Source organism: Eurosta solidaginis, chromosome 1 (assembly GCF_040869045.1).
Source record: "Eurosta solidaginis isolate ZX-2024a chromosome 1, ASM4086904v1, whole genome shotgun sequence".
NCBI lineage: Eukaryota > Metazoa > Arthropoda > Insecta > Diptera > Tephritidae > Eurosta > Eurosta solidaginis.
The window spans coordinates 282,709,543-282,732,561 of NC_090319.1; the positions used below are offsets into that span (position 1 = coordinate 282,709,543).

A 23,019-nucleotide genomic window follows, 5' to 3' on the forward strand; every position below is an offset into this window, starting at 1 on the left:
TGAAAAATTGTATTTTGTTTTTGGAATAGTAAGTAGAAAATTTTTCAGACAACCTGCCATAGATCCATTTCGAAGGGTGCTAAGCCTTCATCATCAGTACGCTTTAGCTCGAATCGAACCTTAAATCATTTATCAATAGGCCAATAAAAACAAAAACAATTGTAAATAGTTTTATCTACATATATAAAATAATCGATTAGAATTTAAATTGCAATAAATTTGAAATGAAAAATAATTCAAACTAGTAAAATATTTTTCTCCAGCTGGTTTTATTTTGTGCAACACTGTGTTTTCCCATTTTAAGTGGATATGGCAAAATAGTAGTTTTTCCCAGTACTTACCTTTAATTTTCTTGATTTTAAATTAGAAATAAAACCTATGCCATGAAAGATTTTTGTTTTGTATATTTAATTATGGTTTCTTTGTATAAAATAATGACAGTTGATTATTGCTTATTAACTTAACCAAAGTAGATATCGAAAAAACGTTATATTTATCATTTAAGTATAATCGTTACAACATTCACTTTTTAAAAATATGGCATTCAATTTAAAGTAAATAGTTTTAAGGTTCGATTCGAGCTCAAGGCCAGAACAATAATTTTTTTCTAATGATAATTATTGTTATTTTTTAATTTTTCTAAATTTGAAAAATTGTATTTTGTTTTTGGAATAGTAAGTAGAAAATTTTTCAGACAACCTGCCATAGCTGCGCAGATAGATCCATTTCGAAGGGTGCTAAGCCTTCATCATCAGTACGCTTTAGGCACTCTGCGCTAACCATTAGCTATACAGCGGTGGTTTGTTTGACTGGCAAATTTGCTACTTCTATTCCTTTTACCAACTATATTTATTAAGTGTTGTGCCATCTGGTGCAAATCACTGATAATGCTGGATTTTTGTTTATTGTCAATTACTTTGTTTGACATTCCCAAGTGCTCATGGTTTATTAACAATTGTTTTTGTTTTTATTGGCCTATTGATAAATGATTTAAGGTTCGATTCGAGCTCAAGGCCAGAACAATAACTTTTTTCTAATGATAATTATTGTTATTTTTTAATTTTTCTAAATTTGAAAAATTGTATTTTGTTTTTGGAATAGTAAGTAGAAAATTTTTCAGACAACCTGCCATAGCTGCGCAGATAGATACATTTCGAAGGGTGCTAAGCCTTCATCATCAGTACGCTTTAGGCACTCTGCGCTAACCATTAGCTATACAGCGGTGATTTGTTTGACTGGCAAATTTGCTACTTCTATTCCTTTTACCAACTATATTTATTAAGCGTTGTGCCATCTGGTGCAAATCACTGATAATGCTGGATTTTTGTTTATTGTCAATTACTTTGTTTGACATTCCCGAGTGCTCATGGTTTATTAACAATTGTTTTTGTTTTTATTGGCCTATTGATAAATGATTTAAGGTTCGATTCGAGCTCAAGGCCAGAACAATAACTTTTTTCTAATGATAATTATTGTTATTTTTTAATTTTTCTAAATTTGAAAAATTGTATTTTGTTTTTGGTATAGTAAGTAGAAAATTTTTCAGACAACCTGCCATAGATCCATTTCGAAGGGTGCTAAGCCTTCATCATCAGTGCGCTTTAGCTCGAATCGAACCTTAAATCATTTATCAATAGGCCAATAAAAACAAAAACAATTGTAAATGGTTTTATCTACATATATAAAATATTTACATATATATTATGTTCTTATTCAATGATCTTTAAATTTCAATAATTTATTGCGAATATAAAATATGTACATTAGACTGGGTTGGTCCCTATACAAAAAAAAAATTCCAAATGTCCGCCCCTAAATTTAAAGATTATGTTGAGAGGGTTTCGGAAAAAAATTTTTTTTGTTGATCCTTCGAAATACAGCCGAAAAGGTTTTTTCGTTGTAACTTGGTTATTTGACGTCCGATTTTTAAAATTGATATGTCATTATTTTGGCCTTGAGAAGCTTCACTTTTCTTTCTAATGTCCTTTTAAGCTATGAAGTCGTTTTCACATTATTAGGTCAGCTAACAAAATTGTTGACATGTGATATTAAAAGTGCTATAACTTCTTTGTTTATTATTTTAGTAATATGACATGTCAATTTTAAAAATCGGACGTCAAATAACCAAGTTATAACGAAAAAACCTTTTCGGCTGTACTTTGAAGGATAAAAAAAAAAGTTTTTTTTCCGAAACCCTCTCAACATAATCTTTAAATTTAGGGGTAGACATTAGCATCTTTTTTTCGACCCAGCCTAATGTACATATGTATATATTTATTTTTTTAAACACGTGGGCATTTATTTGTAGACATGAATGTATCTTAATACATAGTTGGGAATAGTGCACTAATTTTTTAGTGGACTGTGATTCAACCTTCACAAAAAAATTATGGTGTTGGAAAAATATCCCCACCACTAAAGTCAGTGGAAAGTTGTAATAATGATAGCATATATTTTCTTACTCTCAATAAAAAGTTAAATAAATTACTTGCTTCGCAAAATTTCTTAGTTGTTTTTGTTGGATAAGGGCACTCCCCGAAGGCCTTTGGGAGTGCTATCGATGTGGATGGTCCTTTGCTGAATGTACATCCGGTAGGTTTCGGTAACAAGCACCATTAAGGCACCAGCCCGACTATCTCGTGAAACATTTAGTATAACCACACGGAACCTTCAAGGCTATAACGCCCTCCCACCCCCTAGATCCATGAGGAACTTGGGGTCGCCAGAGCCGCGACTGTTAAAGTAACAGGATTCGCCACGGCTAGGTGAGGTTGACAATTGGGTTGGAGAAGCTCAATTTTGCACTGGCAATATCTTGAAAAGGTTGCGCTACACAGCCCCTTAAATCAATTTGGTATTTTAGTCGCCTCTTACGAGAGGCATACCTACAGCTGGTATATTCTAAGCCCTGTAACCCTCTGGTGATAGTAGTAATAGATACTTGAAAGTCCTTCAAGTACCAATACTTTTTTTAACTTTAGTGCAATTAAAATTTTAGTGCATTTTTCCCAACTATGCCTACCTATCACCAAACAACTTGTGACTTGTAAACAATGCTGTCTCTGTGGTTAAATCTAAATCAATATCACAGCTTAATAATTATAATTTTTTTTATATTTACTTCTGCAACTACAAAGTGTAGTTTTATAAAGTATGTACATTAGGGTGGTCATTATACATTAAATAAGCTGTTCTTTCAGTTTTACCCGGTAATAAAATAAAAAACCAAAAATATCCCATATGAATTATTGTCTCAATTGGACATGTTGTTGTTGTTGTTGTAGCAGTGCTCAATTGGACATAGTTAAGGCATGTCGCTCAGAGGACAAATTTCAGAGTTCGCTGTGGACAATCAAAAAAGTAAAACTGCTGTTTATCTTATACCAAAAGTCGATAATAGTACAGCTGAGTGTTTGGATAGGGCAGTATGTACGGGCACATTCAGCAAACACAACTTTTGATCAGTCGTTGAAAGATAACTTCCTGACTGTTACGCAATTCCTTTACATTTGAAAGTAATGGTTATGAATACAATTATACTATAGTAAAGTATGAAAAATTTTTTAAGAAGTATTTTTCTTTAAAATTTGAAAATAATTTTTTCATCTGGCAGTTGGCTCAACTCACCGTTCATAAAACAAGGTTTGCATCACTCAACGGAAGTAATCATGTGTGTAACGCATTATAAAAATTGTGTTCACTGAAAGCTCCCAATTTTGACCCCAGCCCAACACTCCTTAACCGTATTTTATTGATGTATAAGTGATATCTTTTACCATAAGAACTGGATTTCATATAATGAGATTGTCTCCATTTTCATATACATTATTAAACGTGGTTTAAAATTGTCTGTTGAAAGGGGGGGGGGGGGGGGGGGGGGGACTGACACAATTTTTTATTAAATTTTTAAGGACACCCTAATGCTCATGTGAACATGCTTATATATTCACTTTCTAAATACACTAATTAATAATTATTTTAAATATTAAATAACATGAACATATTAAATAAGAAACTTGATTTGCTGACATTCCAGTTGACACTTGGCATTGCACTAAATTATATTTACCGAAACTATGTATAATTCAAATACCAATCTCAAACGTAAAGTGGGTACTTCTTCCGCATTATTACATATCGTCAGCTTAGGACGGTTTTCTAAATAGTCGATTAACGTTAACCCGCTAGTCAAGTCACACACAAATAATTTTACAGGGTATGGAAAGAGTATATGAAATAATCATTAAAAGTTAGCTAGTAAACTCCAGCTGCATCTCCTGCATTGCCGAATTGCATCAAAAAGTCATATTTCGCAGAAAACCCTGGTTATGCCTAAGCCCGCGAAATAAAAAGTTTACCAGATATTAGCACGTATATCTGAAGCATGCCTTTCATTATATCTTCCGGTTTGAGCTCAATAAATTAAATTCGGGGTAGTTTGCCGGTTGTGAAAGAGACACATACAAAAAAAAAAATCGTATAAGTGCAAATAATAAGAGAGCATCAAATATATTGAAGATAGTGGAAGTGTGTTAACATTTTTTCAATCTTTCTTGGTGGCTCTTTTTTAAGTTATTCCTAAAAATACTTTAGATCAGTGGTGGAATGAGCATCCTTAGATGTAAATTGATAAATATTCGGGTTCGTATACTCTTTATATTCTCAACAGCCCTAAAACATACCTGAGCATATGGATGTGTCTACGTGCAAATTAAACTTAGCCTTAAACAATTAACATTTCATAAATATTTGTAACGTTGGGAAAAACTTGTCAAATTGCATTAATTGGTTCATTTAAATTGACTGCAATTAATGCCTAAATCATAAATGGGCACTCACTCTGCCGTACCAAAACAAGTAGTAAAATTATACTTATATAATTCGTACGGAGTAAATTTTTTGAGATATTGCAATTAATTTCAATTACTTCACATTAGCAATAACATTTTACTGCTCACTAACTAAGTAGGTATTACTGGTGTGCTTAATTATTTATTATTTTTGATAGTCGGTATAAACTATTTTTAAGGGCCACATTCTCTATTACGAAACGAACGTTCGTTTCGCCTCAGAGATGAATCGCTAGTGTGTTTGCACTATGTAAAACGATGGCAACATTTCATTTGATAAGTGCTTTCGCCTTCCTGCTTTAAATGAAGTAAGAAACAAAAGAGTCGAACGAAAATCATAGCGAATAGCATTGCTAGACGAAATCGTTTTGAGGCGAATCGTTCGTCTGAGCTATCGTTCGCAATACAGAATGAAGCCCTAAATGTATTGAGCTTAAACCTGGTTATTAATCGAAAAATGTGTTTTAATAATTTATTTTGACTTCAGTCTGTATTCATCATCAGAACTGCAAAATCAATACGAAAAATTTGTATACACTTAAAAACAAAAAAAAAATGTGTTTTTGTATAGCAATTTTTTGTATTGTTTTTTGCAATCCTGACGATGACGTTAGACTGAAGTCGAAATATTCATAATTCATAAATAAAAACACATTGTTTTTTATTAATTACCGGGCTTGAGCTCAATAAATTTAAAAATTGTCATTCTTAATGTAAAAAGTTACAGTAATCTTTAAATTTATATTTTCCTTGAAATTCAATATAATTCAAGTAATTGCACAAAAAAAAAAAATGATAATAAATCATCCCTAAACTGACCATTTTTATTTAATTACAATTTTATTGGTAATGCACTAACTTTATACTGCAGTATGCCTATATACGATAAAAATAAATGAAAGCAATGCGATTGGCACAACAATGATAATCACTCTTTGTACAGATTTTGTAAAAATAAGATTATTAAATCTAACTTATGCTAATTTTTAAAATATTCATTGTCGATCAGCGGTGATCTCGCTGCTGGGCAAATAAAAGTCATCGTCATCGGTTACAAGTAATTCACGCATCCCGTAACGTCGTCTGTTTTATGATAAAAAAATAAAAAAATTTATATAAATAAAAAAACACGTGAATGGAAAAAATTAAATATAATTTAAAGATAATTTTTTAGAGAACGAACAGCAGTTTAAATTGCAATATTATTACATATTTATAAGATATCGTTACAAATGTATATTACTTATATGTATGTATAAAGATATGGACGAGTTTGTTCACATCAAGTTATTCGGTCGGTTATTAAGTCTCAATTTGCCTGCATTAACTAAATATGTAAAAAGCATTAAGTACTTACTCAAGATGTGAACGCCAAATAACCAACGCCACATACAAGGAAATCGAAAAGAGTGCTACAAAAACAAGAACCATTGTCAATATTAAGTGGTTAGGTTTGAAGTCATCATCATCATCTTCATCATCAACGCCATCCGCGTTCGCACTAGCGGCCATGCCACCATGTACTTCAATATTTTCATCAACGAAGTTATCGGTGTCCATTTTGATTGCTGAACCCCTGTATAGTGTTTATATTAAAATAAAAAAAAAAAAACGTGTACCTTAAAGTAATTATTTTTTTGTCAGTATAATTTCACCTTATTACATTTGTTTAATTTTTTAGTTAATTTTTGTTCTTTTTAAACAGTTTTTTTGTATTTTTATTTTTATTGTTTTTTTTTATTTCACGTTATTGTTTCATAATTATTATAATTATTTAAATATTTTTCTTAATTTTGTAAGTTTTTTGTTGCTTTTTATTCTTATTTAGTAGTTTATAACTAATTTTAATATATTTTGTTTAATTTATTAAGAAATTTTTTTATTTTTTTAAGCAGTCTTTTTGTGTTTAAATTTTAAAATTTTTTATTTCACGTTATTATTTCATAATTATTTTAATTATTTGAATTTAAGTTTTTCTAATTTTGTAAGTGTTTTTTATATTTATTTTTTTTTTTTGTTTTTAACTCTTTTAAGTATTTCATAACTCTTGACTTGTTTTATTACTCGTTATTACATTATTTAATTTTTTTGTTTTTTTATCTTATTAAAAATTTTTTTCTGTATTTTTATTTTGTACTTTTTTTTTTAATAAATTTTGTACATGTTTTTTAATCCTTATAATAATTCTTAACTTACGTATTCTGGTTGTATTTCACCTCAATGTGTTTTATTTTATTTAAAGTATATATTTTTAGAAAAAAAAAGATATTAAGATATTTTTTTACAATAATAAGATATTAAGGAAATTCATAGGAAACCCTGTATTACAATTACGTGATGTAATGGCCTTAACGATCAGAATCTCACGGAATTTGGGGTGTCCATTGTGGACAGAACTCTTTGGGAAACAGAAAAACCACATATTGACCCTAATCCAGAGGTCTGTTTACGGGTGGATACAAATTTGATGACTGAACAAGTAAGGAAGGTTAAGTTCGGGTGTAACCGAACATTACATACTCAGTTGAGAGCTATGGTGACAACATAAGGGAAAACAACCATGTAGGAAAATGAACCGAGGGAAACCCTGGATTGTGTTTGTATGACATGTGTATCAAATGAATTTAAAGAGTATTTTATGAGGGAGTGGGCCATAGTTCTATAGGTGGACGCCATTTACGGATATCGCCATAAAGGTGGATCAGGGTTGACTCTAGAATTTGTTTGTGCGATATGGGTATCAAATGAAAGGTGCTAATGAGTATTTTAAAAGGGAGTAATCCTTAGTTCCATAGGTGGACGCCCTTTCGAGATATTTCCATAAAGGTGGACGAGGGGTGACCCTAGAATTTCTTTGTACAATATGGGTAGCAAAAGAAAGGTGTTAATGAGTATTTTAAAAGGAAGTGATCCTTATTTCCATAGGTGGACGCCGTTTCGAGATATCTCCATAAAGATGGACCAGGGGTGACCCTAGAATTTGTTTTTACAATATGGGTATCAAAAGAAAGGTGTTAATGAGTATTTTAAAAGGGAGTGATCCTTAGTTCCATAGGCGGTCGCCTTTTCGAGATATCGCCATAAAGGTGGACCAGGGGTGACTCTAGTATGCGTTTGTACAATATGGGTATCAAACGAAAGGTGTTAATGAGTATTTTAATAGGGAGTGGGCCTTATTCTATAGGTGGATGCCTTTCGAGGTATCGCAATAAAGGTGGACCAGGGGTGGCTCTAGACTTTGTACGATATGGGTATCAAATGAAAGGTGTTAATGAGAGTTTTAAAAGGGAGTGGTGGTAGTTGTATATGTGAAGGCGTTTCCCAAATATCGACCAAAATGTGGACCAGGGTGACCCAGAACATCATCTGTTGGATACCGCTAATTTATTTATATATGTAATACCTGCCAAGATTTCAAGGGTTTTTTATTTCGCCCTGCAGAACTTTTTCATTTTCTTCTACTTAATGTGGTAGGTGTCACAACCATTTTACAAAGTTTTTTCTAAAGTTATATTTCGCGTCAATAAACCAATCCAATTACCATGTTTCATCCCGTTTTTCGTATCTGTTATAGAATTATGGCATTTTTTTAATTTTTCGTAATTTTCGCTATCGAAAAAGTGGACGTGGTCATAGTCGGATTGCGTTCATTTTTTATACCAAAATAAAGGGAGTTCAGATAAGTACGTGAACTAAGTTCAGTAAAGATATGTCGATTTTTGCTCAAGTTATCGTGTTAACGGCCATGCGGAAGGACACACGGACGACTGTGTATAAAAACTGGGCGTGGCTTCAACCGGTTTCGCCCATTTTCACAGAAAACAGTTAACGTCATAAAATCTATGCCCCTACGAAATTTCAAAAAGATTGGTAAATTGTTGTTCGACTTATGGCATTAAAAGTATCCTAGACAAATTAAATGAAAAAGGGCGGAGCCAAGCGCATTTTGAAATATTCTTTTATTTTTGTATTTTGTTGCACCATATCATTACTGGAGTTGAATGTTGACATAATTTACTTATATACTGTAAAGATATTAAAGTTTTTGTTAAAATGTTACTTTAAAAGATTTTTTTAAAGTGGGCGTGGTCCTTCTCCGATTTTGCTAATTTTTTTAAGCGTACATATAGTAATAGGAGTAACCTTCCTGCCAAATTTTATCACTATATCTTCAACGACTGCCAAATTACAGCTTGCAAAAGTTTTAAATTACCTTCTTTTAAAAGTGGGCGGTGCCACGCCCATTGTCCAAAATTTTACTAATTTTCTATTCTGCGTCATAAGTTCAACTCACCTACCAAGTTTCATGGCGTTATCTGTCTTTGGTAATGAATTATTGCACTTTTTCGGTTTTTCGAAATTTTCGATATCGAAAAAGTGGGCGTGGTTATAGTCCGATACCGTTCATTTTAAATAGCGATCTGAGATGAGTGCTCAGGAACATACATACCAAATTTCATCAAGATACCTCAAAATTTACTCAAGTTATCGTGTTAACGGACGGACGGACGGACATGGCTCAATCAAATTTTTTTTCGATCCTGATGATTTTGATATATGGAAGTCTATATCTATCTCGATTCCTTTATACCTGTACAACCAACCGTTATCCAATCAAAGTTAATATACTCTGTGAGCTCTGCTCAACTGAGTATAAAAATGGGAGTTCACATTCATGGGCAAAACAAGATTATGATACCAATGCTACCCCACTATTTTTATACTCAGTTGAGCAGAGCTCACAGAGTATATTAACTTTGAGTGGATAACGGTTGGTTGTACAGGTATAAAGGAATCGAGATAGATATAGACTTCCATATATCAAAATCATCAGTATCGAAAAAAAATTTGATTGAGCCATGTCCGTCCGTCCGTTAACACGATAACTTGAGTAAATTTTGAGGTATCTTGATGAAATTTGGTATGTAGGTTCCTGGGCACTCATCTCAGATCGCTATTTAAAATGAACGATATCGGACTATAACCCACTTTTTCGATATCGTAAATTTCGAAAAATCGAAAAAGTGCGATAATTCATTACCAAAGACGGATAACGCCATGAAACTTGGTAGGTGAGTTGAACTTATGACGCAGAATAGAAAATTAGTAAAATTTTGGGCAATGGGCGTGGCACCGCCCACTTTTTAAAGACGGTAATTTAAAACTTTTGCAAGCTGTAATTTGGCAGTCGTTGAAAATATCATGATGAAATTTGGCAGGAACGTTACTCCTATTACTATATGTATGCTTAATAAAAATTAGCAAAATCGGGGCCGACCACGCGCACTTAAAAAAAATTTTTTTAAAGTCAAATTAAAAAAAAAAGTTAATATCTTTACAGTATAAGTTAAACACGTTAATTTTCATATGAAAATATTTAATTTTATTTTACCGATGTTAATCGATTTGAGTACAATTTACAATTGATTTGTATGACATTGTTAAACCTAACCCAAAGTCATAGCTCAGCAAAACTCTTTTCAATCTACCGTGATGTTTTTGGTAGGAACTGTTCTGCTATCACTAATTAGCTTTTGATTTAGACCTTCGCACAGTCGATGCAAATATGTTGTACCGTAACTTTAGTCTATTATTATAGCTATACTGTTGTTGGATGTTTTTCACTGATCAGATCATACGATGAAGATATGTACTTGTTTTTGTATCAAGTATTCTAACATAATAAGCCCAGTAGAAGTTTGAACTCGGCTTGTGACTATGTTAGCTGCTGCTAACTTAGCGGTGGCAAATCTGTTAGCCGATATGAAAGTTAAACGTTCGGGACTAGGTTAACTAATACATATGTTAACTACTCCCCTTCTAAATTTCGAAGCGTCCTCGTTTCGTGGAAGTAAATATTTCTCATCTTATTTTGTATGTGTCGAGAATGGAAATGTGATTGCGTGGCTGCTTTGGTTTTGCATGACTTTGGCTACAAATAAGTACTATTGGAACTAAAGCACTTCCAAAATAGTAAAAAACGAACTAAAGTGACATACAACGCTAAACATATTTTGATCTTTTTACATTTTTAAGGCTATGATGATAATTCAAAGATTAACAAGTGGTTAGAATATTATTTTAATATACATATTAGATTAGTGTGTTTGTTGTTATTTTAAGGAGATACTATGCCTTTTTTATTTAGCTTCAAACTATTTTTTCTGCTTGCCAAGAGAAAAAAAATTTGAGCGAGATAATAAAAATATTTTACAAGCGAATATAATTATAGGCAGCTACAATTTTTCATTTTGATATCTTTTCCATTAAAAATTGGATAAAAGTTGGACACAAATTAATTATTTTTATCGGAGATTACTTTTATGCACTTTTCTGCCATCAATTAGAACTGTAGTACCAAGGTCCTTTTCAATTATCTTCTCGAAAAATACCTTATCGAACTTAGTTCCAAGCCTTTTATTCCTTTTTAGGAAAACTTTATCTCCTGGGCTATAATTTCTAACTACTCGACCTTGATTTCTTTTTTGTAGAGTTTTTTCTTGAGTTTCAGATAACTTTCTTCTTATGGAATCCAATTTTTCCCCAACACAATTATGAAATATATCGGTCGGTCTAGCGTCGATGACCGAATGGTAACTACGATTGTATTTGTGAGTTGCTAAAAGGACCAGGTCAACAATCTTTTGCTGTTCTTTGATACAGCGTCCGATTTCCAATAGAGTAGATTGGAACCTTTCTACCTGACCGTTACTTTCACTGTGAAGAGTGGGAATAAAAAATTGATTTATCCCAAAGGTATCTCCCAGTAAAAATTTAATTGCATTTGACTGGAAAGCTTTTTCATTGTCGGAAACGATAACTTTCGTAATATTGAATACTAGTAAAATTTCCAGCAGGGCATACTTGATGTCGAATGTAGCTCTTGAGATAACAGGTTTCACGATAGCAAACTTAGAAAACTTATCTATACACGTTAAAAACAATTGCTTACCAGATATGAAAATATCCATGTGGAGAATTTCACCTGGAAGATTTGGTATTGGTGTTTTGCCTATTCCAGGATCGGGAGGTTTTCTCTGATATTTGTTCTCCAGACAAATTTTACAGTTTGATATTACTGATTTCAATGATTTTTTTATATCTGGAAAGTAATATTCACGAGAAATCTGGCGAAAGTTTTCATGTAGGCCGCGATGAGCTCTGCTATGTTCCGTCGTTATCAATTCTATTTGATCATCTCTGTTAACTAAATCTATTAGAAGAAATTCGGTGTGAATAAATTTAATTCCTGGAAACGCTGTTACAATTGTATTTTGTATCTGTGCTAAGGTTTGAAGATCACAGTATACCCCGTTGGTGACGTCAGGGTTAATAATACCTTTTAAGCAATGAGCAAGGTTTTCCGGAGTATCAAAAATTATCGAGTGACGCATCATCTTTTTAAAAAAATTTTGGTGATTTTGCTAAATGAATCAGATTTAGAGATCATTAACTGATTTCTAAATTGGTTAATGGGACAACTAACTGTCTTAATTACTTTGCTTAAAGATTCTTCGCTATGTACAGTTTCATCTGACGCGACTTCGCTTAAATTATGCGAAAACTGCCTAGAAAGCGCATCTGCGACTGTATTATCTTTTCCAGGTTTAAAATGAAAGCTGGGAGCAAATTCTTCTATGAATGCCCGCCACCGTTTCATTTTCGCATTTGGGTTCTTCTCAGACATTGCGAAAATTAGCGATTGGTGGTCAGTAAAGATTTTTATGTCTTTGGTTCCATACAAATAATGACGAAGTTTTTTTAGTGCCCACACAATTGCGAGTAGCTCACGATCGTTTGTTGCATAATTTTGCTCGGTTGCAGAAAGCGTTCGTGAAATCATAATGATTGGCCGACCTTTTTGTGACAAAACCGCACCTAAAGCTATTGAAGAAGCATCCGTGGTAAGATCAAAGGGTTGATTATAGTCAGGGTATTGAAGTAAAACATCTTCTGAGGCCAATATTTGTTTTACACGTTCAAAAGCTTGATAGGCTTCAGAGTTAAATTCTACTTTCACATTTTTCGAACTGCGTGCACCAACATGCCCGTTTTCTCCGCGAAGGTAAACAGTCAGAGGTTTAACGATGGCAGCGTAATCTTTTATAAAACGCCGGTAATATCCCGAGAGACCAAGAAATGAACGCAAAGCCCTAAGGGTTTGTGGAGGTTGGTAATTAATTATGTCATGAACCTTATCCGGGCAAGTTTTGATTCCTGTATTAGAGACGAGAAACCCAAGAAACTCTACTTGAGTTTTAAAAAATTTCGACTTTTCAGGAGAAACTATCATTCCCGCATTTTGAAGTTTTAGTAGTATGTGGTTGATGTGTTCTAGATGAGACTCCTCATCTGAAGAATATATGATTATGTCATCAACATAAACATGACAATATTTCCCTATAAACTCACGCAAAACATCATCAATTGCCCTTTGTAAAATACTGGGTGCATTTTTTAACCCAAAGGGTAATCGACAGAATTCGTATTTTCCATTGTTGACGCCAAACGCCGTTTTCTGTCGATCTTCCTCATTCATGATGATTTAATGAAAACCTGACTTAAGGTCTAATGTGGTAAAATATTTTGAACTTCCTAAGTTAGCCAGGATTACTGATGTATCTGGAATGGTATATCGATCAGGAATCGTTCTCTCGTTAAGTTTCCGAAAATCGATCACCATTCGCAGTTTTGGCTTTCCATCTCGATCGAAACCTTTTTTAGACAAAACGTGAACTGGCGAATTGTACGGCAAGATGGCCTTATAATTCCTTCCTTAAGTAGGGTTTTTATTTCATTATTTATGAACGGAGCTACAGAAATTGGATATGGGTAACTCTTGCTGTATATCGGTTCATCCGTATTTGTACGAATTTTCCCTTTTACGGTCGTGTTGTATGGTAATGCTCTATTGGGATCAGCAAACGCATTAATATTCCTATTTATTACCTCGCGAAACTGGGATTGGAATACTGAGGGAACTAAATCTTCCTCTAACGTAATTAAATTTACTTGTTCGCATGCAAAATTTTGTAGCATTTCCTTACCATTACGATGAATTAAATAGCCTTGAACTGTGTCAATTGTTGTCAATTTGCCTTAAGAAATTGTAGCCTATTATACCATCGAACGTACTTAAGCTGGAAAGCAGAAAAAACGTTGAGGTATTTCCTAACACATTTACAGAGCACTTTTCGTTTATTAAATTTTTACCGTTTACTGACTTTAAAACAAAAGGTTTACCAACAGGTTTGACTCCTTTTAAAAATGAAAAGTTCCGAATATAGTTTTTTGATGTGCCTGTGTCAACTAAAATGCGAAGCTCCTTACCATTTGCGCACGTTTTTGTAATAAACGGAAGGAGCGATTTTAGTTTAAAAAATGTGTTTCATCTCCATATTCCGCCACAACATCATCATTGTAGTTATTCAGGACCTTCGTAATGGTGCTCGTTTTCAAAATGGTTATCCTGGATAAAATTTTCTTCGTCATTTGAACAATTTTCTGGTTCTACTGGCATACAATTTACCTTTTGTAATTTATGAAAAGGTGAACGATTGGAATGTAATTGTTCGCGATTTCTCTTATATGCAACTGGGAAGGTGGAATTTGGGTTATGCGGATTAGGGGCATAATTAGGAGTATTTTTAATTTGCTGATGCTGTTGGACAGGTGGACTTAAAACTCTATTACCTTGTCTGTAATAACTTGTAGAGTTATCAACGTCCATTGGGGTTGGTCTATTGGGTCGATTTGGGTTAAAACGATTACTAGCATGAGGTCGATTATTGTGATCTGTTGGTTTATACTGAGACATTATCGGCCTATCGAAATTATTGGTGTTTCCGACAGCGAAAGCTTCTGCAAAATCATGTCGTCTATGGCTTATTTGTAGCTCTTGAGCAACTGCAAGGGCAGTGGGAAGGTCTTTAGGTCTGGCGGAGAAAAGGATATTGCATAGTGGGTGGTGAAGGCCTGATTTAAAAACCCGTAAGGCGTTCTCTCTAGCACGCTCAACAAATGTAGCAACGATATCACTTCTTCCACTATATGTCATAATTTGTTTATTAATTATTTGGCACAGTTTTCTATCTACTTCGTTGTAGTACTCAGTAATAGATTGATTACCCTGCTTGAGAATGCTTAATTCATTCTCCAGAACATAAAGTGGCCGTTTGTCTGCGTATTCCTGATCTAGCCTAGCTATGATTGCTTTGAAATTAAGCACTGTACTAAAAGATGCAAGAGTGGCATTTGCAGAACCAGTAATTCGGTTTCGGAAAATACCCATAGCAATGTAGTATTTTTCAGATCCCTCTGTATAATATTTGATGGCGAATTCAGCTGCGCTTCGCCAGGCTGGGTAGGAAGCAGAATCACCACTGACTTTATTAAGTCTAGACTTGAAGTATTTTCTACAACCGCTGGGTTAATAGATACGAGTAAATCTTGCTCAACACCACGTGGCTGCAATTGATTAATTGCCAAGGTCAAACGGTTAAGCTGGTCAGATAATTCCTGCCTTGTGCGCTCATTAACTTCTTCAACAATTTCTACTACCTCATCTCTATTAGGAAACATTTTTCCGCACTCACTGATTAAAAAGCTTGGTAGAAAAATTTAATAAGGGTGTAAATTTTTCGAAGTTGAATATCGAAATGCTTTAATGACAATATTTAGTCGGTTGTCTTCTAAGAATAATTTTTAAATCGACAAAGAATTGTCGTATCGCTATAAACCGTGGCACTTTATTCTTTAGAGTAGCAGAAAACGTTGTTGTAAAGAAAACTCTATATTATTTATTGGAATGAAGACATGTAAGTGCATTAATTTAAAATTACTGCAGTTTGAAGCATATAGTTTCCAAAGATTTTACGATTTTAAGATTTACCGTTATGTGTTTTAAACACTCACATACACAAGGGAACTCTCAGAATTTTAAAGAATATTAAAAACTTCGATAAGTTTGAACAAAAAATATAGTTCGACAACTAAACTCAATTTAATCAAAAGCTAAACTCACATTTAAAACACGGATTTTAACATATAAACTTTTGATTATTGTTAGAAATATCACTTTTCGGCGATTTATAAATTTGTAGTATTCTTAGCCACTTAGAAAATTTATTGAATAATCACTTACAATTTTTAATTAAATAAGTTGGCTCGTGATCCTCAAGGATTCGTATGTACTCTCGATTTTATTGGTCCTTGGTCCTCCAGGATTCGGATGTCCTTTTAATTAGTAGGTCCTTGGTCCTTCAAGTTGGGCGCCAGTTAAACACGTTAATTTTCATATGAAAATATTTAATTTTATTTTACCGATGTTAATCGATTTGAGTACAATTTACAATTGATTTGTATGACATTGTTAAACCTAACCCAAAGTCATAGCTCAGCAAAACTCTTTTCAATCTACCGTGATGTTGTTGGTAGGAACTGTTCTGCTATCACTAATTAGCTTTTGATTTAGACCTTCGCACAGTCGATGCAATAGCAAATATGTTTTACCGTAACTTTAGTATATTATTATAGCTATACTGTTGGATGTTTTTCACTGATCAGATCATACGATGAAGATATGTACTTGTTTTTGTATTAACTATTCTAACATAATAAGCCCAGTAGAAGTTTGAACTCGGCTTGTGACTATGTTAGCTGCTGCTAACTTAGCGGTGGCAAATCTGTTAGCCGATATGAAAGTTAAACGTACGGGACTAGGTTAACTAATACATATGTTAACTTATATAAGCAAATTATGTCAAGATTCAACTCCAGGAATGATATGGTGCAACAAAATACAAAAATAAAAGAAAATTTCAAAAGGGACGTGGCTCCGCCCTTTTTCATTTAATTTGTCTAGGATACTTTTAATGCCATAAATCGAACAAAAATTTACCAATCCTTGTGAAATTTGGTAGGAGCTTAGATTCTAGGACGATAACTTTTTTCTGTGAGAAAGGGCGAAATCGGTTGAAGCCACGCCCATATTTTTATACACAGTCGACCGTCTGTTCTTCCGCTCGGCCGTTAACACGATAACTTGAACAAAAATCGATATATCTTTACTAAACTCAGTTCACGTAATTATCTGAACTCACTTTGTATTGGTACAAAAAATGGCCGAAATCCGACTATGACCACGCCCACTTTTTCGATATCGAAAATTACGAAAAATAAAAAAATGCCATAATTATATACCAAATACGAAAAAAGGGATTAAACATGGTAATTGGATTGGTTTATTGACCCAAAATACAACTTCAGAAAAAAAATTTGTAAAATGGGTGTGACACCTACCATATTAAGTAGAAGAAAATGAAAAAGTTTTGCAGGGCGGAATCAAAAGCCCTTGGAATCTTATCAGGAATACTGTTCGTGGTATTACATATATAAATAAATTAGCGGTACCCGACAGATGATGGTCTGGGTCACCCTGGTCCACATTTTGGGCGATATCTCGAAAATGCCTTCACATATACAACTACCACTACTCCCTTCTAAAACCCTCATTAATACCTTTAATTTGATACCCATATCGTACAAACACATTATAGAGTCACCCCTGGTCCACCTTTATGGCGATATCTCGAAAAGGCGTCCACCTATAGAACTAAGGTCCACTCCCTTTTAAAATACTCATTGTCACCTTTCGTTTGATACCCATATTGTACAAACCCATTCTAGAGTCAACCCTGGTCCACCTTTATAACGATATCCCGAAAACGCGTCCACCTATAGAACTAAGGCCCGCTCCCTTTTAAAATACTCATTAACACCTTTCATTTGATACCCATATCGTACAAACAAATTCAAGAGTCACCCCTGGTCCACCTTTATGGCGATATCTCGAAAAGGCGTCCACCCATAGAACTAAGGCCCACTCCCTTTTGAAATACTCATTAACACCTTTCGTTTGATACCCATATTGTACAAACGCATTCTAGAGTCACCCCTGGTCCACCTTTGTGGCGATATCTCGAAAAGGCGTCAACCTATAGAACTAAGGCCCACTCCCTTTTAAAATACTTATTAAAACCTTTCATTTGATACCCATATCGTACAAACAAATTCTAGAGTCAGCCCTGGTCCACCTTTATGGCGATATCCCTAAATGGCGTCCACCAATACAACTATGGCCCACTTCTTCTTAAAATACTCTTTAATACCTTCCATTTGATACACATGTCATACAAACATACAAACACATTCCAGGGTTACCCTAGGTCCATTTTCCTACATGGTGATTTTCCCTTATTTTGTCTCCATAGCTCTCAACTGAGTATGTAATGTTCGGTTACACCCGAACTTAGCCTTCCTTACTTGTTAAAACAGAAATCAATGCAATAGAAGTTTGCGATAGGGAATGACTGCGAAGAGGCTTATCCCGAAAAGTATCCTCATTATGTCAGATATCCAGGCAGCTTTCGTGCCTTGCAGTTTTACTCAAGCTGGTGGATGAATGCGCAAGGTTTTGTTAGGATGAGTTTTCGGGCATCAGGTCCATGAAGGTAATGATCAGATTGTTTCAGCAGCAGTTTATGGTCCAGAGCCCTCTATGGACTAACAAAGACACACATTAAGAAACAAAGCAGTTAAGTTTATACTTCTAAAAACTAGTGTATCAGCTAAATTCATTAATTTTAGCAGAGATCACCTACGAAATCTCACTGGGTACTTTCGCGATACTGTAATCTACGATATCAGCTAGGTAAGTTAAATCTATACGATACACAAATGTGTCGCTTTTATGAACTGAACAATGAAACTCCGGTTCACATTCTCTGCGAATGGTAAGGCAGAGACTTTTCCACTTAGGTGGTATGACTCTTAATCCTTCCGTGATATGGAGTAAAGAGACCCAAGAGGTACTTAAATATATTAAAAGCCTGGATATGCTGAAAAGTCAAGCACAATAGATCTAAATAAAGGTTGCAATGCATCGAGGCCTAATATAAATGACAATATCTTACTTTTAAATTTTCTTTATACATGATTTTATTTAGATATTTCGTTTTAGTTGTTGATTGTTGTCTTAATTAAAAATTTTTTATTATTGTACTTGTATTAACCTGGGTCGATTTGTATGGACGAAAGTTAACCGATATCGCACGATCGATTTTTCAATAAGATTTGGGTTCAGGAAAAAAAGTTCTACTACGCATACCCAAAATAATAATTTTCAAGCCTGCGAAAAAAAAATGGCGAAAGGGTCAATTTTTCGACCAAAACACTCTCCAAAACACAAAAAATATTTTTTTTTTTTCAAAAAACTGTTGTAAAAACGTTGGCAATAACAATTTTTTGAAAAAAAATATTTGTTGGGTTTTTGGGAGTGTTTTGGTCGAAAAATTTAACCTTTCGCCATTTTTTTTTGGCAGGCTCGAAAATTATTTTTTTGGGTACGTGTAGGGAACTTTTTTCCTGAGCCCAAATCCTATCGAAAAATCGATGGCGCTATATCGGTTAATAAATGGACCCAGTTTAACTTGTATATTAATAAGTTTTTTTATTCTAATTTATTTGGCTATGAATTTTTGTATATTTGTTTATTATACTTTTATTGAATTATTTTATCTGACATTATTCAATTTGTGTTAGTTATTTTAATTTTTTTATTTTTTTTTACCCTTTAATTATTATATTAATTTTGTAATTTCTTATATTATTTTGTTTTACTTTTGTGTGGTTTTACTTTTTTCTGCAGATAGTTTACATAGGAATGCTATTATTTTTAATATTTGACACAGCATATTTTTCGTTTATATTATTATAATTTTTTTTTTTTTAAATATTTTTTCAGTTTTTGTTATTAATTTATTTTATATTTTTATGTTACCTAAATCGCTCTTCCAACTCCTCGGTTTCCTTTTTAACATCGCGCGATTCTAGCAGCTCCACATCATATTTCAATAATTTGTCTTTATTTAGATCGGCAACCAGACGCAAAGCGTCTTCATCGTAGTGCGAAAAACTAGAAGATTCCTGTAATTACAATAAAGATATAAATTAAGCTTAGCAAGAATATCAAAAGATAAAAATGTTGTTCCTGTTCTTAATTGTAGCTTAGGAATTTAGGTCAAAGACTACTTTCTTACTTTCTTCACGAATTGCAAACAATTTCTTTTCCGACTTTTGCACAATTCATGTACCAATGACTTCCTTGATCTTTAATCATTCCATTCGCTTTTTTAATGCAACTGGTATTAAATTAATGGTCTCTGACTAAATATTTTTTATTTTTTCTCTTTAATTTGCTTCGTTATTAACTCTGCTTAAAGGATCACTTATCATATCGGTGGAATCTGTCACTTATACGATTCTTTTGTCCGCATTGCCTCCACATCATCATGATTTATGCAAGTATAGTTGCAGATATGCGATCTTCAATACTTCGTTTTTTTTACTGTTTACGTCTTAAATTTAAATTGTATTAATTTATTGCTTTAACAGCAGCAGATTAACGAGATCTTGTACTTACGTAAAGAAGGGGAATTCGCTTAAAGGTAAATATTTTTATTCGCCTTCATATGAATCTTTGAAGGCTTGACTCATTCGATTACACTGCGTGGAAAAGATGTAAGGCCATTTATGTAAATACGATTTTTGTTCTTCGTATAACAATTTATCGATAGAGAATTCGGTACACTTATTTTTTTAAAACGAGATATATTTGTAATAGAGGTGGGAACAATCGGTTAATTACCACGCCCAATTTTGATAATCCCTCCTATTGCGAGTGTCGATTGGAGTAGAATCGACTATTTGTCGATTCCATCTTTTTCATTTAATTTTGTTATTATGCAAGTTAATCGCCAAATCTTTGAACTATTAAAACAGTTATCTTGTACGAAACAGATTTTGATATTTTTTTAATATTTCGATTCATATAAAATACTTTTTATCCATTATAAAGATAATGGATTAACGCTCAATGATCGACTGTCGACTGCGATCGACACTCGCAATAGGGGGGGATATCTACTTGAGGAACAATGTCACAGCTGAGTATATAATGTTTGGTCGCACCCGAACTTAAACTCTCTTACTTGATTTTTCTCAAGCACTGGCGTACGCAAGACCAGTAGCTTAAAACAAAAAGTTCAAATTCCAAAGAGATTCCCTATAAGTATAAGTAGATATGTCACTATCAGTGGAATTGTATTGATGACGAAATAAACTGTACGTGAAATTTTATAGATGAGTCACTCGCTATAAATGTTAAGCTTCGTAGAAGCCCCAATGACTTGTTTTAACTGCTTACTAAATTTTTCTATATACAAAATCGTATTATTACATACATAGCGTTTAATACTATTGTATTGTCGACTTGCGGTATGCACAGTAGCCAAAATCTAATTTTATCCAATGCATTAGGAAATGGAATTGTGTTTGTCACGTTATGGGATAAAGATAGCACGTTTACCCACAAAATATTAATTGTTCATTTAGTATAATTCGACAGAACTATTTGTGTATGAAGAATTATTCATTAGAAAGTCACGTTCAGATCTTTTTTGTAAATAATGAGACTTAAATGAAAATAAACAAAAACTTGTGTGTATTATAGTGCAATCAAACAAATAGATTGTATGCGTGATTTTGATTTGCAAGGAAATAACCTCAGCCGATTTTAAAGTACATAGTAGATATATGTTATTTATTACACCTGTATCTACAAAATAATAGACAATAGTAGATTATTTGGTATAATTGAAATAATTATGCAGTTGTAGAATTCCGAAATAATTAAACAATTAATGGTATTTAATACAGTTTAAAATGTTTGTAGATATGGTTAGTTCAATAAATTTCATAAAGAAAATAAAATATATATATGTGACCTGGAGTCATGAAAGGGACCTATTGTGCGAAAACAAGTTTGCGAGAAAAACGCGTTTAAAGTTCTTGTTTAGCTTGACTCTGTGTAGCGGCCGGCCGTTGTGAACGAATTTTGTAATTAAAATTTAAGTAACTTCCCGATAACCTACAAGCTTGAAACTTGGAATATAGTTCAGAACCCGATGACAATGCAATAATAAGAAAAAAACTCCGATAGGTGGCGCATGGATCGAAATATTTCAAAAAATCGTATCTGTGGTCCGATTTGGCTTTAAATGCGATTTGTGAAAAAACTAAGAAAGATAAAAAACTGCGGTTTATTCCATTGGAAATAGTTTTAAATTTCCTATAAGAATCACTCAAAAAGTGAACAACGGTATTTTGCCCCCTTTCCTGATTCCAGGTCACATATATGAACCAGTCAAACAAGACTGCGACACTTTATTACTGAAGGCCTAAAGTGATTAAGTGCGATTTTTTGTCAGAAATTTTACCATAAATTTAAGCCTGCAAGCTTTTCTTGAGCATTTCTTGGACCCAGTGGTGTAGTGAGAAGGGGGGGGGGGGCAAGGGGGCATCTTGACCCGGGCGCTACTCACAGGGGGCCTCAAATGGTCCGAAAAGTATAACTTTCTGGATAATTTGTCTTTTTATTATAACTGATTTCTGGAAAAAAAATTCTATACTAAAAAATGCATGCATATATCCGGAACACTTGCTCTTTTTTCTCACGTTCAACGTTACGCTGGTAATTATTAAAAAATGCTTTAACAAAAACTGTCAAATGTGAATCTGAAACACGATGGAGCTCCAGAATACAAGCGGTTAGTGTTATCGTCGATGGGCCAGAGAAAGTAGTAAAACAGTTGGAACAATTAGCAGAGGATACTAATACCACAGATGACACCAGAAGCGAAGCTACAGTTCTGTTGCAAAATATATAACTTCTCTTAGGCGCTGGCCACCGTGGTGTGATGGTAACGTGCTCCGCCTATTACACCGTATGCCCTGGGTTCAACTCCCGGGCAAAGCAACATCAAAATTTTAGAAATAAGATTTTTCAATTAGAAGAAAATTTTTCTAAGCGGGGTCGCCCCTCGGCAGTGTCTGGCAAGCGCTCCGATTGTATTTCTGCCATGAAAAGCTCTCAGTGAAAACTCATCTGCCTTGCAGATGCCGTTCGGAGTCGGCATAAAACATGTAGGTCCCGTCCGGCCAATTTGTAGGGAAAAATCAAGAGGAGCACGACGCAAATTGGAAGAGAAGCTCGGCCTTAGATCTCTTCGGAGGTTATCGCGCCTTACATTTATTTTTTTTTTTTAGGCGC

The 23,019-nt window shown here is 33.7% G+C and overlaps 1 protein-coding gene across 4 annotated transcripts in view; it reads right to left on the bottom strand.

The window, feature by feature from the left end:
* Positions 1-379: 379 nt before the first annotated feature.
* The window catches only part of LOC137237399 (uncharacterized), a 44,035-nt gene continuing 21,395 nt past the window's right edge, over positions 380-23,019 (bottom strand). For all 4 annotated transcript variants that reach the window (XM_067760977.1, XM_067760975.1, XM_067760974.1 and 1 more), the window contains 3 exons: positions 19,690-19,835; positions 6,208-6,426; positions 380-5,933 (listed from right to left, as the gene is read on the bottom strand). In XM_067760977.1, coding sequence (XP_067617078.1) covers positions 5,846-5,933; positions 6,208-6,426; positions 19,690-19,835 — 453 coding nt within the window. In that variant the 3' untranslated portion in view covers positions 380-5,845. The remainder of the gene's footprint in view (positions 5,934-6,207; positions 6,427-19,689; positions 19,836-23,019) is intronic.